The sequence below is a fragment of the Ailuropoda melanoleuca genome, chromosome 11 (genome assembly GCF_002007445.2).
Source record: "Ailuropoda melanoleuca isolate Jingjing chromosome 11, ASM200744v2, whole genome shotgun sequence".
NCBI lineage: Eukaryota > Metazoa > Chordata > Mammalia > Carnivora > Ursidae > Ailuropoda > Ailuropoda melanoleuca.
This window is the reverse complement of record NC_048228.1, coordinates 62508754-62536715: the sequence shown is the minus strand read 5'-3', so window position 1 is coordinate 62536715 and position 27962 is coordinate 62508754. Positions and strand designations below refer to the sequence as shown.

The 27962-nt window shown below is 33.7% G+C and overlaps 1 protein-coding gene across 15 annotated transcripts in view; it reads left to right on the top strand.

The window, feature by feature from the left end:
* Nucleotides 1-27962, top strand: part of ADGRL3 (adhesion G protein-coupled receptor L3) — an 815688-nt gene that overhangs the window by 308412 nt on the left and 479314 nt on the right. For 14 of the 15 annotated variants that reach the window (XM_034671746.1, XM_034671744.1, XM_034671745.1 and 11 more), the window contains exon 4: nucleotides 17797-18000. The exons of the other annotated variant lie outside the window; for it this stretch is intronic. In XM_034671746.1, coding sequence (XP_034527637.1) covers nucleotides 17797-18000 — 204 coding nt within the window. The remainder of the gene's footprint in view (nucleotides 1-17796; nucleotides 18001-27962) is intronic. 15 annotated transcript variants of the gene reach the window in all.

The following is a 27962-nucleotide window of genomic DNA, read 5'->3' as shown; positions in this document are numbered from 1 at the left end:
TAGTAGAAGTTAGATTAAAAAGGCCATTATATGTACCATCAGCTGCAATAAATACAACTTTGAGTTTGATTTCTGAAAGTAGCTTTTGATATGTATGTATAACCAATTCTTCGTTATCTTTAAGAACTCTCGGTGTTGGCTACTCTGTTCAGTCTTTAATACACAAAATGCAAACTTAAACCTCTCATTTAAATGAGAATTGTTTTTTTATATACCTTTTAATGCAAAAAATATGCCAAAATGATTTGAACATATGCTGAAAGGTAATTTTACTGAAGCATGCTAATCAACTCATAAAAAACCATATGCTTTGTTCATTTGGACATTTTGGTATTTATAGCACAAATATGATAGCTAAGAATGCTATATCTTTGCAAATTTTATAAAAGATAATTATTTAAAAATAAGATAAATTCTGTACAACTTAGGGTAATATTCACTAATCTTTCTAAAAACTGGCAAAGTCTACATTTATATTCCTTATTGACAATTTAAAGTTTTTACTAATCATCATTGGTTTTGCACTAAGATGAAAATGGTATAACCTAGTCACTACCTCATACATTAATGGTCATTATAGCAAAGAAAGGGACACAGCTGTATTTGCCACTGCTTTGGAGGTCTTAAAATAGTAGTGTATAGCAAGAACCTAAAATCAGTTTTTAGCCTCCTTAGCTCACTTTTGGTTTTTAATTGACTTCAAAAATCTATCGTAGTTTATCGGAGATATAATTCCAAATTTGGCCCATATTCTTGTTTCAACATGAATTACATTCTGCTGTCATTATAAAAACTGGATATAATACCTTCTGTGTCTTTTGACATTTTCTTCTAAAGTTTTCCTGATTTAACACATTTTTTTTAAGTAATCAGTACAATATAAGGTAGTGCTTTTTTAAGGAAATGAAAGTAAAACGATTCAACTGTCTAGTTTTAAGTGATGTAAATTTGTTTAAAAAAATTCAAAATGTTTCCTTAATTCATTTATTGATGGAACGCTTACTTTCACATACTTGGGCACATATAACATTTTGTGGTATGAGATAATAAAAGAATTATGCCCCTTTAAATAAGTATTTTTCTAATTATCTGTGTATTTAAAGATTATCCTAATTAGGTCTTGTTGTTATAAAGCTGCCTCACTCATAAGGTTATTTTGAGGATTAAATAAATACCATATATAGAGAATCTAGCACAGTGCATGGCAAATACTCAATGTTTGAACAAACTAATTTCCTTCATCTTACTACCTGCCTCTCTAGTTTTTGTTAAATTATAACAACCAGAAATTAGCTAACCATGAGAGCTGTTTCATTTGTTATTGATAATCAGAAACCCCCCCATATACACAAACACACACACCCACACACACACACACACACACACACCCTCTCTCCAAGGAATTCGGAGTATTTAAAAACTCCTCATAGAGCCAATAGAAAATTGACCTGATATATAAAATATTTTGGGCTAAACTAATCTTTTCTGTTGTATGTGATCTACTTTATCTTATCTTGACTTTGAACCATATTATGCTACACAATATAGAAGGTTTCTATTTATAAACTTTATCCCTGTTACCGTGAATAGGAATTTTAAAACTTTACCCCAGAGAAAATACAAGCCCGTTTTGTTTGCCTTCTGTAGAAGGCCTTCTCCATTGCCTTTGTGATACCACTTTGGACTTGTAAATAGAGGGCTTCATATGAACAGCCTTTTGGGACCCAGCTTTCTCATGACTAAAGGAATGTATGTACCTCTGATCAGTGCTGACCTTATAGGATATAGACTTTTTTTAGAGTCCCTAACAATCCTGTCTTAAAGGAATACCACATAACTTGAAACTTTATAGACAACTGAGTTAAAATGATGTCACAGTTACAGAAGGACATACTCTTGTTTCCAAACCATCCCCTGGTAGCATCTCCTTGCCCACTGTTGTTGAGATGTCCCAGTTCATTTGCACTCTTGACCATAGAGAATTAATTATCTGGGAATGACTTGACTTGCTCTTTTCTCCAGAGCAAATAATAATGAGGACTACTGATTTTTGTGGCCATAAATTTTAGATATATTGGTATAATTAATCCTTACAACATTCCTGTGGCTTTAATATTATTTACTATTACTATTGTTATCATTTTTTACAATAAAAACATTGAGATAATGAGCGGAAAAGAAACTTGATTGAAGTAACACAGAGACCCAAAGGAGATTTATTTTATTTTATTTTTTTAAAATATTTTATTTATTTATTTGACAGAGATAGAGACAGCTAGCGAGAGAGGGAACACAAGCAGGGGGAGTGGGAGAGGAAGAAGCAGGCTCATAGCAGAGGAGCCTGATGTGGGGCTCAATCCCATAACGCCGGGATCATGCCCTGAGCCGAAGGCAGATGCTTAACTGCTGTGCCACCCAGGCGCCCCCCAAAGGAGATTTAAATGAAGGACCTGGCTTCCTGAGCTCTGGTTTTACTGCCCTTAGATAAACTATTACTATCAAGGCCATTCTTCTGCAGGGAATCCCATCTCAACTCTTGTGGCCATTTGGGAGAAAGTGAAACAGAAATGCAGATCACCTGCTTCTCCCGTGTTCTTGGGCACAGATAGATGAGGCTTTGAAGTCTTACAGACCTGAGATAAAATTTCAGTTCTGCCACCCACTAGTTCTGTAACCATGTTACTTGGTAAACTAGTTAAGATATCCATTATCACCCAGTGTGAGCCAGAGAACTGTGCCAGCTGCTCAGGATACAGTAGTAAACAAAAGATTTTAATTCTTCCCTCAGGGAGCTAACAGAAACTTAAAATTTTGTAAGCCTGCTTTTTATCTGCAAGAATGAACATTTATTCCATGCAGAGTTACTTGAAGAAGTAGATAGGGTAATGTATATGTATAGCTACTACCATAGTGTTTGGCATTTGGTAAATCTTCCTTATATTTTATTTGCCTACCCCTAATTACCTTGAAATGGAGCTAACACTATGAAAATTAGATAGGGAAAATGTCTACTTACCTGGATTCTTACTGTGAGAATTGAAATAATTTTTTTTCTACTTGAACCTCAGCATTTAAGTTTTTCCAGTAAATTCTTGATACTAGTTTCTATTCAAAGTTATTATCAAGCCAGTATGTACGAAGGCTTAGTACACAATTCTCTCTCTCTAATAATATAGTATATAACTGTCAGTGATGCAAGTATATAATTGTCAGTCGTAGTAGTATATAACTGGTAATATATAATTGTCAGGGACACATTTGTTCCACATGGGTAAAATTAGAAACTAAGCTAAAGAATTAATTCTGAATAATGTTTACAGTACTTGAATAATCTCCATATTGTCCTAGAAAGTCTGGCCAGTGTTTGATATAGGAAAACAAAATTAATCAGTACATCCACACTGTATATTTATATATACACAACTTTTAAATTTGGAAGTGTCTCTGGTTCTGTGTTTATCTGTCCATATTTTATGTCTCTGTGTATCTCCGTATTTCTCTTTTTCTGTTTTCCATGACTGTGCCCCCTTCCTGTACAGCCGTAAAACCCTTATCTATAATGCAACGAGACCTGGCAGAAGTAAAAAGAAACCACTAAAGCAGATGGCCAGTTTTTTGCTGTTGACTAATGTAGTGTTGCATGAAGATAAAGGATTTTTTTGTTCTATTGATGTGGTTGGGAGCAAGGGAAAAGAAGGGAATTGGAGAACAATAATCCAATCATAACCTGGGCACTTGGGCTCATTGTGATTGGCAGTAAAGGAATACCAATGTCCAGTGTGATACATGGGCTAGGAGATCTGGTACCCAAGCCACAGTGGATTGGGAGTTGAGAAGGTGGTTCAGGTGCTCAGATATCTTAACTATATCTCCTCTTAATTAAATTGTACTTACGAACTGTGTCACAGTTGAAGAGATAGAAAACAGGATAATTGGAACTCACCGTGGGAAAGGGGAGCAATATATTTTATGATACTTTTGCATGTAAAATGGGGTTTTAAAAAATTCTTCTATAACCACCATATGCATAATTTTTTTCTGCAAGTCTGTTTTTTAAAGCTGCATGTGTATTTATATGTGTGTGGACTTTATAGGCCAACCTGTTTTTTATTATGTTCAAGGAATTAATTATAATGAACAGCCATTAGCAGGGACAAAACTGCTCATTATATCCATATATATTTAGTACTATATGTTTTGTGAAATTTGCATTTTATTATTAATCTAATTTTTACAGTTATAATACCATTTAATGTATCAGTGATTTAAAATAATACAAATTTTTTTAACTTCTAATAAAGTGTGAAGCTTGAGAAAATAGAAAAATACATTTCACTACATAGCATCTTACTATATAATTCTCTTTATGAAGTCATGTTTTATTGATTGTGAAAAAGTCAGCTTGACTTCTAAGCTCTGCTTAACTTTGTTATTTTTAGAAGTTAATCATCTTTGGAATGTTTATAATGTTTGTCAGCATAGATAATTTGTAATACTCCCAGTAATATCACTATGTTTATGGTCAAAGATGTTATACAAAAAAATCTTCGTCATGGTCATGATATATGAGGCTGCTGTGAACACATCCAGCACCATCTGCATTACCCACTGGGTACTGAATTTCAAAATATATATTTTTTAAGTTAACCATAATCTCTAATTTGCTAAACCACAAATATGCATGGTTGATAGCTTTTCCTTTGTGAAAACATGTTCAGAAACCTTCCCCACATGGTTGGTATGTAGGTTAGCCATTGGAAAAGAAATTTCTTTTGCCTTTGCACTTGCAAAATGTGTTATAGGTGAATTTTATTGTCCTGATACTTTGAGTAACATGTATATACTTTGAGAACAAAATAGCCTTTTCTTATTTTCACATTTTATGTCTGACTATTTTAGGATCATATCTTATTTTTTATATTTCTTGGCCTTGGAATAGACTAGGACTGCGATAGGGTAGTTGTATGCTTGATGTGGAGTGAATTAAAAAACAATTGGATTACATAACATGTAAATATCTAATTATTTATTTTCCTCTTCTTTGTATTGCTATTGACTTTCATTCTCAATGTAAGAATAAGTGTTCTCACATGTATAATTTCATATAAGCAGCCATAGTACATTTTTCATCCATTTACTTCCTCCATTCTAATTGCTAAATAGTTCTTTAACCACTCAAAAAATTGAAATGCAATAGTTGAAATAGTCTCATTGATTTGTTATATAAATAAGAGACAGTATATTTTATTATGATCTGTTTTGGCAGTTCAGAATAAGACCCTGTTGAAAAATAGTGTTCATTCATTCTCTACTTTTTTTTTTGGAGTTTTTAATTGATAAATTGAAAACAAAGAACTTACATTTTGTCAGTAATTACATTTTTGCTTTATTTCTGTATTTCCCTTATATTGTCATCATAGCACAATTAGTTTTTTTAAATATAGAAAATTATCTTCCTATCAAAAAAAATCTGTCTTAAATGAAGGATTTGATCAAATAAGCTGGACTCCTTAGGGATTTGCTAGAAAAATATGCTAGCTGTATTAACACAAGTAATGGATACAGGTCTTTGTGCAAAATAGGGTCTCACAATGACATTTGATAAGCTTTCTGTGTTTATTTCATCTACACATAGTTGGTGGTGATTTGGATGCCCTAAAGTCAAGGTTGTAGCTTACTGGTAAAGTACAAGCACATAGTCTCATATATCTTTTTGTTTGTCATGACCAGTGTCACCTACTTTATTCTCAAAGTAACTCTCCTCATATAAATTTAAATCAGAAAGCAAAAATCCTATAACCCCATGACCCAATGACATAATTAATATTAATGCTTATTAGATTTTTCTTGCAGTCATATATGTGTATACATTTTTTTTTAAATAGAATAATGTTAGAAATAAAGTTTGTCTTTCATTTTGACTTAACCTTAAAATGTAGACATTTGTGTACTCTATTTAAATTTTTTTTTAATTATAGTATTGTATCATGTGAAGAAACCATTGTTTACCTAACCATATATTGATAGCTTAACACAGAAGGTCATTGATGTATTGCCATTACCAATAGCACTATAAAGGAATACACTTACACACTTACATATAAAATTTGACTTTATCTTTGTGCCTGTAGAAGAAAATCTCTTGAGAAATAAAAAGTGAAAAAAAAAAAAAGACTTCTTTTTAGGTTAGTTAGTAACTATCTTAATTGAATGTTAATAAATTATCAATGCAGCCTTGCTTGCTATTAATATAGTTGTTTAAAACAATTCTGTAAGTTTTGGTTACTATAATAATGAATAAAACATAAATAAGAATCAATATTCAAATAGTAAGGTATTATTTGCAATGGTATAATGATGTATTCAGAAAATTCAAGAAAGATAAACTTTCTCAGAATTAATGAGAACATTTTAAGTTCAGATATATGATTCACACATACATATATGATTTGAGTCAAACAGCAATGTATTGTATGAGTTACGTAGGAAATATCATAGGAGGAATTACATAGAATTTATGAGAAAAAAAGTCTAAAACTTTTACTGGGAGTTATAAAAGAAGACATGCAATTTACTCTGTTTCTGGATGAAGAGACTGAGTACAGCAACAGTGACAAATATTTCCAAATTATTTTTTATAGATTTTTACACGACTGCATTGAAAGTACCCATATGAGCTTTTTTATGTAGAAATTCAACAGAATTATTTTAAATATATATATTGAATATTAAATAAGAAAAAAAACTAGTATAAATGAAAGGAGTAATAGGAAGGGAGTTGCCCAACTGATCATAAAACATATATTGTACAAATAAAATAATTAAAGATAAAAATCTCAAAATTAGGCAAATTGATCAACCGTAAAAATGAGATCCATGAAAGAGTGCTGCAGTTTTATCTCTGTGTTGCAATGTGATATGAATGACACCTCAGAAAATCAAATATCTAGGACTAGAAGTAGTTAAGTAGGGATCAAATCAATTGTGTGTGTGTGTGTGTGTGTATATGTTTATGTGTGTGTGTTTCAAATTATATACTATAAAAATTCTGGAGGAAGACTTCTTTGTGTTATCTACCCTAATGTACATTTTTGAACAATGTATTAAATAGTGTAAAGTAGGCTGCAGTCGCAGTATATTCCTAAATTAATAATGGCTTCCAGAGAACATTTCCTTGTTCACCAAGCATTGCAAGGCAGGAGGTGTTTCCAATCAGGGTGTTTGTGTATGGTGGAAAATAGTGATGGATGCCATTCTTTTGCTCTCACAGTTATACATAGAACTAATCTAATAACATGAAGCTTGCAAAGTCATTTTGAGGGTCATTGCCCTTCCAGTCTGCAGGAAGGGAGAATGACCATTATGGAGATTCTGATGGAAAATTTTTATGGCTATGTTTGGAAGTAATTCACATTACTTCTGCTGCCATTTCCATTAACTAAAACTTAGCCTCATATCTATACCTATAAAGGGGTCTGAAAGGTGTAGTCCTCTTGCGATAAATGAAAATATTTATAAAATGTACCATGTAGCTTTAAAAAAAAACTGGATTTAAAGTACTAATATATTTTTTAAATGTATAAATGGAGGGATTTTTTTACAACTTTATTGAGGTATATTTAACATACTAATAGCTCTTTCATTTTAAGAATATAGTTATGGGATTTTAGTGTATGCAGAGTTGTGCAACCATCAACATAATCAATTTTAGGACATTATCAATCCTCCAAAAAAGAAACCCCGTACCTATTAGTGGTCACACCTGGTTTCCCCTTTCCCAGTCCCTGAAAACCGCTAATCTACTTTATATTTCTATGGATTTGCCTATTCTGGATCTTTTGTATCAATAGAACCATACAATTTTTGATCTTTTGTGACTCAATTATTTCACTTAATGGAGTATTTTTAAAATTTATCCTCCTCATAACATGTACTAGTACTTGGTACTTTTTATTGCCAAATAATATTCCTTTGTCTGAACATACTACATCATATATATCAGTTGATAGAAATTTGGATTATTCCTACTTTTTGGCTATTCTGCATAATGCTGTTGTGAAAATTCATGTACAAGTTTTTGTACAGACGTGATTTTACTTCTCTTGGGTGTCCACATAGGAGTGAAATTGTTGAGTCACATAATTATATGTTTAGCATTTTAAAGAACTGCTAATCTGTTTTCCAGAGTAATTTCACAATTACACATTCCAAACAGCAAGATGAAGCTTCTCATTCCTCCACATCCTCACCCACACTTGTTATTGCCTGTCTTTTTCACTTTATCATCCAAGTGAAGGTGACGTAGTATCTCACTGTGGTTTTGATTTGCATTTCTGTAATGCATAATGATGTTGAGCATCTTTTCATATGCTCCTTGGAGAAATATTCAATCATTTCTTAATAATTAAACGTTTTTGTTATGAAGTTCTGAGTGTTCATTATAGAATTATCTCTTATTAGAAAAGGCCTGAGAATATTGTTAGAATATATTTAGATTCAAGAGTTCTTTCAACTGCATATTCTAAGAGAAGATTTTTGCCTGGATTTACCCACTTAAATCTCATCTGCATTACATTCACTTTGAAATTTATTCCATTGATCTAGCTTGATCTAGCCTCATGCTTCCTCCCCTTTTACTTACATATTTAATTTCTAGTAGGTCATTAAATCAGGTTTTTATTATGACAAAAACTAGTAGTTGACAGTAATTGAAATTTCATTCTGATATGTGAATTGTATAGTAGTGACTTAAATACAAAATATCAAGGTAATTAATTGGATTCTTCTGGTAGTATCCAATTACTCTTCCCTAAGACCATGATAAAGAACATTAAGCTTTAATCCTGATAGCCAAAAGTATTTCTATTTTTGTTCTAGTCCAAATTCTTGTCCTTGCATATTTTGGAAATCCTCTTATTTATATAGTTTTGTGTCCACACTCAAATTATATTATAAATACTGAGTCTTTCATTTTATTGCCATAGATCCTTTTTCTCTAATATGTTCTGCAAGCTACTGGTTGCCTCTTTTACTTCACTTCAAGAAAGTTATACAATTCATTATGTCTATCAGATCTATATATTGTATAATACTGACCTTTGGACTCACATCAAAGCTTTATTAGTTTTTAAAGCTTTATTTTTTTAAAGTAGTCTTACACCCAGTGTGGGGCTCAAACTCACAACCCCAAGGATCAAGAATCAGATGCTCTACTGATCCACTCACTGCTTTAAACAAACAAACAAACAAACAAGCAACAAGCAAAGATGAGAAACAGAAGAAAACCTGAGGTTTTATATGGCAAGAATCCTTTCAACTTTGCACTCTTTCCGCACATTGGACTTATTACTATTTGAGAAGAAAAGACTATGAGACGTTAAATAAAGATAACACATGATTTATAAAGTTGAACAATTCCTGCAGTTTTAAGGAACCATGAATGGAGGAAGATGTCAACATATTTAGAAAGTAATATTTACATGAAGCCCAGAAACTGAAGTTTACAGTATCATCATCCAGTTTAAGCTGCTTTTTAGAATCCTAATTTGCATGCCCCTATTGAATGAAGTGAAAGATTTCAGACCTTAGAGTCTAATTCCAAGTCTGTTACTTCCAAGTTACATGACCTTAACTAATTTGATTCACAGTTTCCTTATTTGTTAAAGGGATAATTAGGCCTACTTTGTTATAGTATGAGGATCAAATAAAATAATGTATACAAAGGCCCTAACACAAAGCTTCACACGTTTAATCCTGAGAGAATGTGGTCATTAAAACATACCTTTTGGAATTAGAACTAAAAAAACAAATGACCTGGATAGTAAGCAAAATTTAAAATACAACACCATCTTGGGGTCACTTACTTTCCATAGTGTTTTTCAAAGACTGCATTGTGTGTTCTTAATCCCCAAATGTGACAGTTTCTCTAATTATGAGCCTACACATTTGTATACACATTCTATCATTATATTCAGAACTCACCCACTGGACTGTAACTAAGTCTTTAATGAGTTACTAATGAACATCTTAAGCTTAGGTCAGCATTTTAAAAAAATGTTGAAGAGTGTTGAAAAGCTATTCAGAGTGCAGGCTTGTTGCTTTTAATTAGACTATAAGCCCAATAAAATTTCCTGTCTTCACTGTTCATCTAAGGCTTAAAGAAATTGAATAGTGAGTGACAGATATATTCTTAAGTACTTTGGTATTACTAGTTTAATGTTAAGTTAAGGGGATAAATATATTGAGCTAAATCAGAGAAATCATTATTTTGATGAAATGCAAAGATAAAAATACTATGCAAAGCCAAAATAGCATTTTACAGTGGTTCATTTTCCCCCTGCACTCAGATGACTTTAAGACATTAACTTTATTGTTGCATTAGAGAATAACAGATGACATGAGGAAAAAGATCCAGATATGATTAGATCATTTGATGACCCTCCCCAAAACAAAAAACAAAAACAGCCCTTTATAAGAAGAATGAACAGTTGGCTTTCACATGTTACTGCTTCTGTCCAAGCTGTTGGAGATACCATGAAAGTAGTAATCATAGACAGGACCTGAATTAGATCAGGATTATTCTTTTATGGGGCTCTTGTTACAAATCAACAATGGTGGCGACTATTTAGCAATGATCCTTTCTTTTCCCTTTTGATACTGAAGTTGGTGAACCAGGCAAAACTCAACGGCACATTATTTAATAATGAAGACAGATAATACATAAGATTCAAAGCAACAGGCTAGTATGATGCTGTCCCTCTGGGGAATGCTGCATATTTGCTTAAAAGGAAGCCTTTTAGATTAGTCACAATAGCTCAGGACAGTGGGAATAGCTGTGATAGCCTACATGTTTTATAGGTTACAGGCCATTGTTAGGAGACAGGTTTGATGTCATGCCTCTACACCCAGATAAAAACTACCATGTCGATTTTTATTTTATTTTATTTTTTTTTTAAGATTTTATTTATTTATTTGACAGAGACAGAGACAGCCAGTGAGAGAGGGAACACAAGCAGCGGGAGTGGGAGAGGAAGAAGCAGGCTCATAGTAGAGGAGCCTGATGTGGGGCTCGATCCCAGAATGCCGGGATCACGCCCTGAGCCAAAGGCAGACGCTTAACCACTGTGCCACCCAGGCGCCCCTACCATGTCGATTTTTAAAGTAGGTGTCCAATAATAATCATACTCTGTGTACACACAGCCAACATAATATAATACATCGTTTTAACATGTTAGCTTCTTAACGTATCTGCTTTCTTGTTACCAGCATTTAGACATTCATTTTGTGTCTGTGTTGTGGAGGTGGTGGTGGAGGTAAAAATCTCTTACTACCAAAAAAAAAAAAAAAATAGATAAAAACTTTTCTTCTCAACCACCTTCAGAGATGCCAGTTATGATTAACTTAAGATAGAACTAACTAAGGAGATAGATTTCTGTCAAAATAGGTATTGTTTTCACTGTTTTTTTCCCACACATCATGGGTAATTGGCACTGTGATTAAGGAAAAGTGCACCATCACTATTGTTATAAGGAGTTTTAAAGAAATTGCGTACATTACAACATTCTAAAAGCATAGCTTCCATACCATTAAAATTTTAGTATACTTTAGCAGGGAAGTAGAGGGAAGGAAATTAAAAGAAAATCAGTATTTTCCAAATAATGAATTCCAGAGTTTTATTTTTGTTACCATGAATTTAAATCTGTTTACATTTATTAAAAAAGCAGATATTTTTAGTTAGAAAAAAATTATTAGTAATCATTCTTCTGATGAATAAGATATATAATATACATTTTATTTAATTTGAGTGAAAATTATGTCTTTCTTGTCAGAAGCTAAATTTTTAAAAATAAATTTATAACAGCAGAAACTTTACCCTCTGCTTTTACCCATTTTAACAAATGTTTGAGATATTTACATCACACTATTGCAGTCTAGGCAACTATTACAATGAATGAGCCACAATTTTTCCCTCTATTTTTAGGACATGAAAGATGCCAGACTTGAAAGCCAATTAAAAAGTATTCTTTAAGCGCTGTTTCTTTTATTTTTTAACAAATAGGGATTAAGTTTCCTTTTAGCTTTATTGATAACCGATGTTTGACTCTTTCATTAGTCTCAGAATATCATATAGTTTTTATATCTTGATTGTTCAGTCTCCTGGTGACAGTTTAGCCATAATATGTTTTATTTTACTGTAACACGCTATGTTGTAGAGGAGAAGAGTAAGGAACCCAGCCTGAAGGGAAATTGCTTACCCACATAGGTCATACCAGCGCTTCATGAAGCAATTCGGTCTAGAGAAGAAGTACATTGAGTTAAATTGAGTAGTATCCATGTATGCTATGAAATTTGCTTCATCATACACAGGTGGGTCATTTATTACCGCAAAACCATTTTCTTTCAAGAACCAGCATGAAACAGATTTTTCTGTGTTAGAACTTCCATGTTGTAATTTCTACCTGGTGGCTTCCTTGTCAGGTGCTTGAATTGAAACTTTCATGACTATCGTTCGAGATTACTACCCAGCCGATAAAGAAATTATACAGCTGTCACATACACCTTAGGGAGAACTCAGGAAAGAAGTAATCTTCTTATATGGCCAAAATGAAGGTGGTGGGGGAAAAGTAGCTCCTTTCAGTATGCATAAGGAAGCAGAATTGGAAAAATGCCTTTACTGACAAGAAAAGAAGCAGAAGAAGTAGTCTGCTTGTCTCTCTCTCTCTTTCCCTCTCTTCTTCACAGATCCCTCCCTCCCGCACTTCCTTACCCCTCCTCTCTACCTCTTTCTCTCCTTATATATATGTATATCACACTGAAGTGGGACTAGACATTCCTTATCAATCAACCATATGTTACAAGTATTTCAGTATAATTTCTCGCGTTTACATAACACTTTACAGTGAGCTGAATACTTTTGCACTCAATTGTGCAATGAGTACTCATATCCAGTGAGTCGTACGTAGTAGTAGTAGTAGTATCAGTCATACTAAGATGAAAAAAATAGATCCAGAGCTTGTCAATCTAATGATGCAGTGATATTTTAAATAGTTCATAGAAGAGAAACTCAGAAATCTCTTAAACATCTCGTGAAAGCTTCTTCCAAAGGCATTTTAAGGACCTATGAGCATTTGCCTTATTTCATAGACCTATGATTTAAATATGAATAAACCAACCTAACAACATATAGAAGAATGAGCTAGAATATTACAAAACAAGTAAACTTTTTCAAGTTTCATTTAGGGTAAAAGTAGAGTAAACCTAGAGATAATAGTGAAAGGTAAAATTGAATAGTGAGTTAGGGTCATTGTTGTAATTACGGTACATTACAGTACATTTCAAACTCTATAAAGGCTCATCGTTAGCTACTTGTTTTAAAAGTATGTTAAAATATTGGTCCCAAACACAAAATCAAATGACTTGTGAGGAACATCCTTAGTATATGAAACTTAAATCACTTGTAACTCTGATAAATACTCTCTGGTGGTGTTTTGTTGTTGGCATTTCTCACACCTTATAAATAGCCTTACAGCCCATGGTTTTGTCTGGATCCCATGCTTACTATTATGATCAATAGGTATTTGGAGGAAGAAGCTGAATAATTGGCTGGATGACATAGCTATTCCTCAAATGAGAACAAGAAAACAGAAACAGTTGAAATTAGTTAGAAATAATGTTTATTTAGTACTTCTATTATTTATATATCTAGATCTCAGAATTATATGCCATTAAAATATGTTTTTTTTTTAATATTTATTTCTTTATATCTTATGTGCTCATTATTTTTCCTTTTCTTACTTCTTGCCTTAAGTTCACCCAAACGATTATTCAGGAACTTAGATGCTCTGATGGCTTTTGATGTTTGGAGACTAACATAAACATGGGGAACTATTTTGATCATTTCAGTAGATTGTGAAATATTAATTTTCATATTTCATGCTTGCCCACTAGGAAAGCAGAATCAAAGTGTTTACATGGTGAAAAATCTGAGTATGAAGTGATTATGTAGACAATTTGGATATGAAAATGATTCATATTACCTATGATGAGTATTAAATATTATTTATGATGAAAACAATTCAAACTTATAAACTATTAGTGAATCTCTTTTTTAAAAATATAAAGTCTTAATCAGATATTTAATTCTTAAGGGAAATAAGATGAAGTGTCTCTCTTTCTGAAGAAGGTTAGAAAGAAAGAACAACAAGATACGCTGGCCTTATCATTACCTTCTGCTCAAAACCAGAGTTACCTTTGAGACGTCTTAGAGTCCATACAACGGAGTTTGAAAATGTGATCTCAAATGGAGACAGGAGAGGAGTATGATGAGAGGGAGGTGTGTGTGTCTGCTTCTAAATTATCTTTCCCCTTATTAATCTGGAAAGGAAAAGAGACATTTAGCATGTGAAGGCTCTCCTCAAATATACTTGAAGATAAGTACCTTCTGGAACAACTTCATGTATTTTGCACAGCCCATTTGTATAGAATTTGGACAAGTGTTTGGAGAATGCCAAGATACAGATATTACCTTTCTTCACATGAGGAAGAACTTATTGCTTCAGATAGAATTGGGTGCCCCAAGGACTGACTGGGCTTCTGATCACTGCCTCTGCACATGAAACTTTAGTTTCAGAGTTTTTTAGCAGGCATGCTGTAGGGGTTATTAGCTAGCATGTGAGTTGCATGATTCTTTCCAGACCTCAGATTCTGTGCTTCTAATGGAATACCAGACTTAAAACTGTGATGTTTATCTTGAAGACATATTTTTATAATAGCTTCAGGAAGACAAATTAGATTTATATTTATAGCTCAAATAAATATTTCTCCCAAAGTCATACAGTTTAAGTGTAACATATACAATATTTTAAAAACAAAAGTCCAGATTCGGGGTCTCTTCTGATAGCCCTTGTCCATGTGGGAGGGGTAATAGCCACTCTGCTGCTGCTGCTACAGGATTGGACCCGGATTCCTTTTAGAGATGGTGAAGTTAAAGGAGACGCCGATCTATAGAAGAATAAGATACTCCAATTTCATAGAACAAGTCAGAGTCTAATTTCCTTCAACTTAACAAAGTCTACTAAACTTTCTGATATTTTGTATTCCTCAGTCTTGCTCCATGAAATAATTTTATTCTGTAATCCAAACCTATTCCTTTTAGGTCCCTAGATTTTGCTTTCTAGTGAGTTTGTTCTTATTTCTTGTGTAAGCATAGATTCTTTCCTTTAATACAGAAAGTAGTATACTTTACATCTGATGATGATTCCACCTTGTATGCATTTTAAATCATTTGTCATTTTTTACTTACTCTAGAAATTGACATTTCCCGAAATAATCTCTACTTTAGTAGAGGTCACTATTCCCAAGTCTTTTCCCCTATCCTGCCCTTTTCTTCCTTCCCAGGAATTGCATTCAGTATGAGCTCATCATTTGGCTATGGCTTACCTCTTTGATCTCATTCCAGACCATTCTTCTCCCAGCCCACTACATATGCATTCATTGGCCATTGTGCTATTTCTTGAGTAGACCAAGGTGGTTCCAACCTGAGGAATTGCAGCAGCCTGGAATGCTCTTTACTTCTGATTTCTTTCTTTCTTTCTTTTTCTTTCTTTCTTTCTTTCTTTCTTTCTTTCTTTCTTTCTTTCTTTCTTTTCTTTCTTTCTTTCTTTCTTTCCTTTCCTTTCCTTTCCTTTCCTTTCCTTTCCTTTCCTTTCCTTTTTCTTTTTCTTTTTCTTTTTCTTTTTCTTTTCTTTCTCCTTTCGTCTTTTTCTGGCAACTGCCAATCTCATTGAGGTCTCAGTTTAAATTTTTACTCCCACAGATAAGTCTTCCATAAAACCTAAACAGTATCCTTTAGATAGCACCCTATGTAAACTTTCTGTAGATTACTTATATTTATAGAACATTTTAAAAAATTGCTTGTCTGTTAGTGTATTCTGTCTTCTACACCAGAATGGATGATTCATTCAGGTAGGCACATGGTCTCTTTTGCTCACCAAAATCTCCAGCACCAAGAAAAATACCGAGCACATAATGTGAACTCAGTGAATATTTGTTGAATGAACAAATACATGCGTGCTCCATCACTCCAAATGTCCTTAGACGGTAACTTGGCTGAGGGTGAAATCTTTCAACTCTATTGTAACGGAAGCTTAATAGGAAAATACAGCTTTATCATCTTTTGCTAATTTCCTGCCATAATGTAGTTTATAAAGTTATGGGAAACATACCTGTATATATTCGTGTAAAAAATAATTAAAAATTAGTCACATTTCGGGCAATGAGGAGAGGGATATTTTAGAAGTCAGAAGTTCAGATAAAACATCATTGGAGTTAAACATTAAAGGAGATAATTATTTAGAGATTTTAATTTTCACAACTCTTTTGGTCTTAAAATTTGTTTCCTTCTTTGACACCTTTTTCATTTACACGATCTTCAAAATTGCATTGATACTTTTTGCCCAGATATTTTAATATTCAACCATTATAATGAGTATAAATAAAAATGATGTTTCAGAACAATGCTAAACTTAGTTATGTTGTAGACTGGCAGTTATATTCTAAACTTTTTTCTTTATTGAAGATGGATTGTTTGAAAAATTTCTTAACACTTTTGTTTTCTGTAAGGGTTAGTTTCTTGTGGTTTGGGAGAGAACATGTATTTCATTCTTAACTTGCAAATTTTATATGTCAAGAAATTATAGCACTACTGTATAATCTTACAGTGTTAGAAAGATGATCATAAAATTCTCTTGCCTTATTGAATTTCCTAGTTTTTCTCCTGACTTCTAAATGGTAGTCAGATAGCATTTTAATGTTTTTAAATATGCATGTTATGGTATGTTAAAAATAATTGTAAAAGCAAAATCTTTTTCCTTGTAAAGTCTTTTCCTTTCTGTTTGTAGGAACATTTTCATTATCATTCCCGTTTATCACACTAGTTGTAATTAGTGTAGAAAAATGTGTACCTTGGGTATCGATTCACCAGAAAAACAAACAAACCTGTACTTAAATAGCTCTGTTTTTCATAGCATATAATGTATGACTGTTTTGTGAATTATTTAAAAAATCATATGTGTACAGTTTTATTTTTTCATTATTGTCTTGGTCTTCCATATTTATTCATTTATGTGATATGTACCATTTGTCAGTAAAATCACTGTGTATTTAAATGACAAAACTATATGTATATCCTTTTCACCTTAATGTTCATCACAGATCTTAATACAGTACCTTTCAAAAAATGTTAAGTGACCTGAAACATATAAATATAAAACAATCCATGTAAGTGTAACAACATAACAAACAAAACAAAACAAAATAAATAAACAAACAAACAAACACCTCTCTGAAATGTTTGGCACCCTTTACCTTATCAAGCTTTTTGTGTGTACTTAGTTCAGTAACATTTTTATTTATACTTATAGATACTGATGGCTATAATTTTACAGCGGAATGCTTGTGAATCTGTAAAATATAACATTTTTTTCAAGTAGCTTTCTCTTTTTTCAATCATTACGTCTAATTTTCCAATTATTGCTAGGGATTAGGTTGAGGTGTTTGACCTACTTAAGATACTGTTTAGCTTTAGCTAGGACAGAAATACACAGTCCATACCACACTAGGGACCGGGGAATGTATTCTCCTCCGCTCCAGGGTTATCTGAGTGGGGCCTGGGGTGGCTGGAGTGCAGGGACTATGGCCTGCAGCAGAGAGCAGCCTTGGGAATAGCCTCTAGCTGGGCTCCTCTGCAGCCAGCCTGAGCTGAGCGGAGTCTGATGGTGCGCCCTGCGGTCCCCGCAGGTGGCAAGCACAGTGAGCGACATCCAGCCCTTGCTGCTCCCCTGCGACATGCTGAGCGCAGCCCAGGAGGCGCTCTACCACCCAGACATCTCCTTCAGCAACCAGCAGCAGAGCGTGCCACTACTCATCGTGGACAAGGGCCCCGTGGAGCTACCAGAGGAGGTCGTGGTCCAGGTGCCCAAGGAGCCCAGAGTGCAGCCCAAGGTGCGGCCAGCGGTGGGGTGAGGGGGTTGGGGGTGGCTGGGCAGGGACTCCTGGACGGCTTAGCCCCAGGCAGTGCCCCAAATGTGTCTTCTCATTTATTACTGTCAGCATCCACTCTTTGTGGCTGATGTTTGCATCTAGTGGTCTCCTAGCCGGTCGTTTCAACACTGCATGCTTGTTCTACACTAGAGCCTCCTCATTATGTCAAAAGGCTTGACTTTAAATTTCTGAATGGGTTTGAAATATCTCTGCATTATCACAGGAAACTTAAAGTTACTTTTAGTGACCATTTCAACTATTGTAAAATGTGGTGGTTGTAAAAGATAAGTTTTAACATTTCTGATCATCTGCGTGTTTGGAAAAAAAAATCCTCATTAATGGAACCTACCAGGATTTTGAGGATAGTATGATGAAAAGATCTTGGTTGGGAATTGTATATATTCATTTAAAACATAAAATCCGATAGAAAAGTGACAGTTATAGAAGCAACCTAATTTTCTTATGGAAATGTTGAAAGTACTTTATAATATTGTCTTTGCAGCTGGCAAATGCAGCGAATGACATCCATCTCTTGAAGCAGTAGTGAGAAATATAATATTTGCACAAAATTCAATACTATTCTTTACCCCATTACTTTATCTAATACTTAGGCAATGTAATTTTTCTCACTAAACTCCATACAGGTACTCCTATCCCTCTTATTTCCTCCAGGGAATACAATGTAATAAATATGATATGTAATACATATCTTCATATATGCAATATATATTTTATATATTTAATATATATTCATATATGTTAATGTTTATTCATTGATAATTTTTTAAACAAATGATAAATTTATATGAACACAATATGCATATATTTTAATTATATTATATATTATATTAATAGTTTCCTTTATATGCTACATGAAAAGGGCTGGGAAGCATTTGGTTGGGGAACCATAATTATCAAGTCTTTTCCTAAAACTCTTGTCACCTTTCCTACCCCATAATTTCTTCAAGGGGATATTTATACAAGAAATACTGACAAAGGAATATAAATACCACTGAGCTTATCTTCTTAACCCCATAACCGTATTCTCTGGTAAAATAAGTTGGAATATTTGGTTTTCAGTTCAGGGACCAAGAGAAATGTGTCATAAATCCATCTGAGATGGATTTTTCAATTCTGACACGTGAGAGTTAAACCTACCTCTTCAGTTACTGCAGCCACATAGAAAGCATGAGGGTGACTTGGCACTCATGGTGGCTGGTGGCTCTGTCCACTCAGCCACCTAGTTCAATCAACGGCCTAGAATCTTTCCATTCCGATTAGCGTTTCTCCCTTGCTGTTGATGATTAGTCATGGGGGAGTGCATATGCTTCCACAGAAGTGTGTAAAATTGACTCTAGTGTGTTCAGTGAATTCAAGGAAAGTGCATAGTAAACATTCTTTAGGAACTTTTTTTTCTGCTTTCTGTTTTGTATTACTATTTCAAACCTGAAATTGTCTTAATTGGATACAGTCATATTTTTCACAGAATGTGCTTCAACAGTCACAAAGTTTTCCTCATGATGTTGGCTTTTGAGTTATGTTGTAAAATAATAACATAAAATTATTTAATTTACTGCAGTGCATGAACATTCATCACAGTCTCTCTTTCTCCTGAAGAAGAAATCCAAAAATGAAGCTTAATTTTTGAGTAAATGTTATAAATGTTCAAACCAGCAACTAACATTAACATATACATGCATACCTGCTGGGAATTCAGTTTTGAGGGAAAAAATTCAGAACATCAGTCGGTTAGAAAAGTTTTTCCTATAGAACTTTTACTAAGAAGTTGACTGAATTTAAATGTTCCCCAACATTTATAGCTTAATAAGATTTTTCTGTGTTACTTGCTTTTACTTTTTGCCATGTATGTGACAGGTTTCAGTATAGTAATGGATTTTAAATCATGCTCTTCTCTCAACTTACGAATAGGAAAATTTCATTATATTTTTGCTTTAGACAGAAAAGAAAGCATAGGTATAAGGCAACCTTATTTGATCTCATAAGTGGGGACTGAGGTAAACGTCATGTGATTTTAAAAGGAGCCTACAGAATCATGTTAATCTGTTATAATGAGACAATATGTTTTGAAAGTTGCTTTTGTGTCAAAGTAATTTTATCAGTAAGGTAAGGAGTACCTGAAGGTCATCTTCTAGTGCTCCCTAAAGAAAAAATAAAGAAAAAATCAGTAAATATTATAGGAGCATCATCTTTCCTGTTATAGAAGATAATACATATAGCTAGAATGCTTGGACACATATCAAAAATGAAAGTGAAAGAATACCACATTACTTTGAGCTCTTCAAGTTGAAAAGACAGGGAAGAATGCAAATAAGAAAACATCTGGTGAACTCTGGCTCCCTCCCCTTCTCCCTACCTCTACCTTTCTCAAAATGAAAAACAAGTTTGTTACAGAAGCAAGATACTCTAAGATACAGAAAACTCAGAAATCAATATAAATAATAAATACTGATATTAATGTAATTTTTTATTGAAAAATCAAATTGATACTCCTTTTTAAAATGTTAACCTCTGTATCTGTTCTATAGATAGCAAAACAAGCAAGTAGAAACCCAACAAAAACAACCCTAAAAACATTTTTAAAAAATCCTTTTATTGGTTTGAAATTAAACTTTGTCCTTTTTAAAATTTTATGTTCATTTGACTCAGGAAAGCTAATAACGGTTCTTAAGAGTTAATGAGTGTTTGGATTCACAGGAATTAGGACTTCACAGTAGAGCAGCAAAGCATAGGGTTTAAAAACATTGTTCTCAGAAGACATGTTTCTCTTTAGCATATTAAGGCAGAAGGAAGTCTGAGGGCAGATTGCCCAGTTAATGACTAGATATCAAGGCTTTTCCTTGAAGCCAAAGGAATGTAAATGCGTTTTTTATCAGGATTTTCCTTGCTTTAATTGTGATTTTCCTGCAGATGCATAAGAAGTTCGAGATGATCTATGAATAACCCTCCTGCAAGCCATACATGTAGTGTGCAGGGTTCACAGGAGTGTTCTCTCAGAATACAGCAAAAGCATTTCAGTCTTGACAAGTCACAAAAACTCTACCCTGTGCTCATTTTAAAGCCTACCTTTGCAAGAGCCTAAATGTTTTTACAAGGGACTTGTATATTCTATCAGTCCTTTTGGAGAATCACATCAAACTCTACCATCACTTTTTTTTCCCCCTCATTTTCCCCACTCTTGGGTTTTTATGTTTATAAATGGGAATGCTTTTATGATAATTATAAGCAAGTAGAAAACTCCATTTGATTGTTTTGTTACTTTAAACAAATTCAGCCTTTAAAGTTAATCTGAATTATAAAATACTGGATGTTCCATTATTCATTCTTGCCCTTATTTATTTTTTCAATGACATTGGATTGAGTATAATTGCTTGCTGGGTACTGGCTTAAGTGCTAGGAAGACACAAACAGGAAACTCAAACTTTGATCTCTCAGTGAGTATTGGGACACAAGAAGAAAGTACAGTGTGGCAAATGCTTGCTAGAGGATGCCTCTCCCTTGTAACCAAAAAGGCCAAGAACCTTGTTTTTAAAGTGGTAATAAACACAAGATTTGGTCTGCCGATGTTTGAGAGGGAGTTCTAAATGTAGGAGCAGAAATTATATGGAGAAGTGGTTAAAGATCTGATCAGGATGACATGATACAATGGTATGCAGAGTTGAGAATTTTGCTGATGGCAGTGAGGGAACAATTAAATAAATCTTACAGGCGTGAAGGAAAGACTGACCTGCTGTCTGCATTTGAACAATGAACTAGAGACTTCAAGACTGGAGATGGGAAGGTTATTCTATTGATTCAAGTGAGAAATGATGGTAGCCCTGACTCAAGGAGTGAGTATCAACTGACAGGAGTTAGAGATTCATGGAATATGTGACTAGGCCAGAAGAAAACTCAGAGGACAATCAGGTTTCTGACTTAAAAGATAGCATGATGAATGATTGTACCACTTGCTGAGATAAGAAAGACAAGATGAAACAGAGAATGCCAGTAAGGAATGATGGTGTTATTGTCCAAACATGTACAAGTAACTTCTTCAACACATTCCTTTGAATAGAACCCTAACTTTTTGGCCCCCAGTTTAAGAACTCATAGCTTAAATACAGTACACAAATCTGGGGGAAAAAAGATAATTAAAAATGCTATTTGTTGATCATGAGTTATTCTCATCAAAAAGAAAAAAAATGTTATTACCATTCTTTGTGAGGCGTTCTGTTTTGGCTTAGGTACGATAAAATACTCTGTAACAAAAGAGCATCTGCTAGGATTTTTATTCAATCCTTCCTTCTACTTCCCAGTAATACCTAGCAGGGCTAGAGTGGAAGCAAGATGAGATCTGATTCTGAGCTTTCCTGTGTTGCCATGAAACAGATGACAGAATACTTATTATATATGTGCATTTGCAATACGTACTTCTCAGTACTATGGCCGGGAAACAGGTTGAACAGTTAGGACAGTTGATCCGCTGGCTAGATATATTTGACATTCATTCAGTTCTTAGTACAGTGTTCCATGTCAAAATTTAGAAGAATACAGGAGACTAATCTGCTCATATTTGCACTCATTAACAGCATAACATGACACACAGTTTAATAAAATAATAACAAAATATAATCTTCATGTGTCTTTTGAGAGTACCTCAAAAATGAATCTTGATTTATACTCTTGCCTAATAAAAACTGATGATTAGAATAGCATATCCTTTAATGACATTGTAAAGTGATGCTATTTCTTAAAGAGATGCCTGATATTCTCAGTGGTTAAGAGCCTAGAAAGTCAAAGCTGCACTAAGAAAAATAAGCATTTTTAAAGTCATAAATTTAAGACCACAGTTGAAGAGCTCACCTAATGGTACATATAACGGTATTATAACAAACTGATAGTGGCAGGGAAAGGATGGCAAAAACTCATTTGTTAGGTTACTTGTTTAACAAAATGATTTGGGAATGGAGTCAATTCTTTTATATAACATGAACTCACCAACATGATAGGGCAAATCAGTGGCCACTAGAATAAACGAGGAACAGGGAGTGGTAAATGTGAGATGCTTTAAAACCTGTTGTCCAGAACACATACACCTAGTAAATACGATTAGTAGGTAACACATTTTCTCTTATCTCAGACTACATTTCCACATATGTCTTATTCTTCAGCCTCATGGAGGTTCTGTCAGCTTACCAGACAAACCATGCCCCTTTCTCTCTCTGTCTTTGCAAATGATATTATCTTTGCTGGTTGGAATGTCCTATGCCACCGGAGTCCTCTTCAGCTTAGCTAAAAATTCGATGTAGGGCTGAATTGTATTGATTTTCCTTCGTATTCACCCATCCCAAGCCCTATTCTTGACAGAACAATTCCTGTCCTTCTCTTGATTCTCAACTAGAATGTCCTGAAAGTTAAACATGGGCATGCGGTAAACAGTTTCTCTTTTATGATTGCCTTTGCTATAACTGATGATCATTGGAAAATCTGAGACCATGTTACTCTTACCATGTTTTTGTTAGTGTTACTTATATTGACTTTGATAAGTTATCCTTCTGGCTTGTTCTCATATTCTTACTCCCCTACTGCCAAATTTTTGGAAAAGCTTTTTCTAATTTTGTTTTTGCATTGCCGTCTGACATATGTAGGTAAAGTCTAGGAATTCGTAGAGAGATATGGGGATGAAGGAACTTATCACAGAAGAATAGAGCTTAATATTGCTATAGCAATGGAAAACCCTCTGTTCTACAAGCTCAACCTTCTGGATGTAATTGTTACTGCAAGAGAACAGGATAGTGTGGCCTTCAAAGTGCTGTGGTAGCTTCTTTTTGTGTTACTGTAGTATTATTGCAGATAAAAGACCCTGTTCACTTTTATTTGTATTTCAGTGAGGTTTGCTACTAGAGACAAAATGTCAGGTCTAATTATTATGCAAAACACACATTTCACATTATTTGCTCATCACTCTTTAGAATTCTTATATACGTGTAAGTCCATATTATACTTTCATGTGAGAAGAAGGGTAATAGGCCTCTATGGAAATAGGTAAGGCACAGAAGTTAAAAAAAAAAAATAAATGAAATAAACCTCACTGCCCTAAACATGATTTCAAAGCATTTCTTTAGGAGCGTGTTTCTTTCCCAAATGGTATAAATACCAGAATGATGAATCCAGTTGAAAATAAATGTGTTAGTGAGTTTGGCCTTTAAGAATTTACAGGAAAATATGATAAATTCTTTTGTTTCTTTTGGCTTAAACTGTAAATTATTTTCCCTTTCCATCTGAGAAGTATGTGAGTAGCTTCTCAAAATGCTTATGGAAATTATATTTTCACCATTAGATTTTTTTATTACAAAGAATATGAAAAATGGGAAATCGAAGCTAAACTTCGACATTTAGGCAAAAAAAAAAAAAAGTTTTGTTCCTTTGATTTAATTAGGAATGTATCACAAGTGGTTTCATTAACTCATTAAATTGAGTATCTGCCACGTGCTAATAATTGTATATATGTCCCAAAGGAGCAAATTTGACACTACCAATGACAGATACTTCTAAGAATAAATTAGTCAATTGTGTGATAAGTTACATATATTGTAATGATTAAGTATCGTATATAGATACATTAAATATGATTAAGCATACAGTCCTTGAGACCAATAAGTGGTACCTACCACTAATAACCCCCCCTTTTTAATTGGCTCTTTATTTTGTAATGATTATACCAGAGATATGTAATGGAAGATCCATGAAGAATTTTCAGTGAATTTATTTAGTACTTGTTAATATTTCTGTTTAGGTTGAGGAAGAGACAAAGTAATGTTCTAAAATACTGGCCTTCTATTTTGGGCACATTATGGGTTGACAGCTTGAGTATATAAATATAAATATTTAGAAGAGAAAACAACTCAAGTTAATTTAATTCACATACTTTGTGCCTGTAATGTACATAGAACCCTGTGTAAGGCAGTTCCTTTCCTCCAGGATTTGTAGTCTGTTGCCGGAGACAGGGAGAATAAGCATACCAGTATGCATTTGACTATGATTTGGTGAAATGTGGTGTCACGCAAGTGCTGTAGTACTTTTAAGAAGGAGGAGATGGCATCCCTGGTGTGGCATGGGGGATAGGAGAAAAGGGAGGATGGGTAAAGCATTCTTAGATAATGTGGTGTTTTAACTAACTCCTGAAAATCCTTAGGATCCTTTGAAAGCATAGGTGGGAGGTGCTGGAGGATGGGAGGGTGCTCCAAAGTAATGAATTATGTGAACAAAATTTTATTTTCATCCAATAGTGAAGAGTGTAGTTTAACCAGCAATACAGTCATGAGGAAAGAAGTAGTGGGGCAGGAAGTTTGAAGGGTAGGTTGTAACCATTTTGTAGGGGGTCTTAAATGTCCGGGTGAGACTTTGTACATAATTTCATCGGCAGTTGGGGTTCTTTAGAAGCTCTTGATCAGAGTTGCAGTGTAGAAACTATCAGGATTATATGGGAAACTTTAGGGAAGAAAGTGGAAGATCAGTTAGGTTGTTGCTGTAGGGCAGAAGATAATGAGTGTCTGAACTGGAGAGATAGCAATGGGGGTGGAAAGAAGAGGAACAGTGTGAGAGGTGCACAGAGACTGAATCCACAGTGCTTGGTTACTGGTTAATTGGATGTGGGAAGTGAGGATGAGGAAATCAGAGATGCCTCGGTGACTGGGTTGGTACCATTCACAGAATTAGGATGTTAAGTGGAAGCTTTGGTTTTCAGGGAAAAAATGGTGAGCTTGGTCTTCGAAATACTGGGTTAGAGGTGTAAAGGTCAGGCAAACTCTGGAATATGAATCTAAATATCAAGGGAAAAGTTATTGCTAGTAATAAAGTTAGGAGTTTTCAACATAAAGGTGATAATTAAGGCCATGGGGGTTTATGAGATTACCCAAAGCAGAGAAGATAATAGGCAACGAGAGATCCTGGGGATACACCTACATTTAGGGAGGGGAAATTATAAGCTATTGAAGGTGATCAAATCATAGGTTGACACAATTGGTAAATTAAAGGGAAGTTCCCAACTTTTTTCATGCTTTGCCCCTCTGGCAGCCTCTGCTAATGCTAATCCATGGAAAGTTCATATATACATAGTGATGACAGTGCATGAGCTAAATGGATGAGAAAATGGAAGTGTTTTTGAGTCTCAATGATAAATTATTGATGTCGTGATCTTTCTCAAATGCCCTATGTATAAATAGAGCAAATAATAGGGGATTTGGTTTATGAGCATATACGGTGGAATTAAGGAAGTATGACTAAGTTTAGTGATTTTCTCCTATTTGGGGATTGCATTTCCCTGTTCCTTTTTGATCATTAGTTAATTATAATACATCAGGCTAAAGTAGTGCTGGAGTGAACACATATTAAAAGTATGTAGTACAAATTTAAAAATTTTATTTTTGGATGTTGTAATACTGCTGGAGTTTAAGATAAAAACACTGAAATATTTTTGGATCAGACTTGTAAATTAATAATTAAACTAAATATTATATATTGTAATGAGTTTTAATTGAATGAATTTAAATATATTTATAAGCAGTCTGTAACCAAAAAAAGAAGATGAAGACTTGTTTAAATACTTAAATCATTTTAAAATTTAGGAATTATACTATGGCAAAAATATTTGTCATTAATGACATGTTTATCAAAGCTAGGCTTAAAATATGAAAAAAATTAACATTATTTCCAATGCATTTTCTTAGACGCAAAAATATTTATATCCACCTTCATTTCTGTGTTGAAAAGTAAATATATTAAAACTTTTACTTTTTAAAAATCTTAGGAATTCAAAAAGATTGACTTTTCAATTTTCTTTGAAACTGTTGATCTTGTTAAAGTAATTCAACCCCACAGTTTCATGTCTGGAAAAAAAATGTACCATTTTGTTCATCTGTTAATTATTAATTTGGTTTTGCCCATATTAAATAATGTAATTTCTTATAACAGGTGAAAAATAATTTGATTATTTTTAATGGGAAGAGAGTCTAACAGAATTATTTGAATAGTGTATAAAGATATATATTTTGCTGGTTTATTTCCTACCTGTATTTTATTTCTCCTGTTACCAAATCTACTTACCATCTTAAAATAAACGTCTACTACAGCACAGTATTGTGGAAGAGCTACTTGGGCGAGATCTATTTTTGCATCTTTCCCATTTTTAGTTGACATACATGTATACACAAGTGCATATCAATAGGCTTGCAAATAATAATTAACATGTGTGAAATTTAAACAAAGTAGAAATGGTTAGGTAATGCATGGATAGAACTCTACTTTAGACTATATATATACTCTGTTAAAATCTTTATTTGTGTTGTGTTGTAGTTCAGAGAATGTAAAATGTTTATAAGATGTTACCGTAAATCTAAAGAAAATTATTATTACTTGAAAGTGTCAAGGCTTGTTTTGGCTTTTGTTTTTCATGCCATATAAGGTGTTTACTTGTTTTCCTCATACAAGACTGTGATATAGACTTTGAATTATGCAGCCACATGACAAGGAACATCATAGGTATTTTGGTAAGAGCTTTAGTAATCTTATTTTCTGGGCCCTTCCTAATTCAACAGCTTCATCTTACAGTTACTCCTTATACCCATGCCACGTCTTTCTCTGTTGCTTTTGGTTCTTTCATCGCCATGCCTTCTCTCCCTTTTTTGCCTTTCTAACTCCCAGTCATATTTTAGTTCTTGGCATTTGGGGTAAGAGGCAGTGTAATTTAGTGATAAAGAGGATAGCTTCTTGGGCCAGAATGTCTGTGTTCAATCCGGACTCCATTACTTGCTAGATGCCTGACCTCTCCAAGCTGCTCTTATCTTTCAAATAGGAAAAATAACTAATAATTCATAGAGTTGATGTATTAAATGAGTTAATATGTATCAGTTACTTAAAAAATGTTA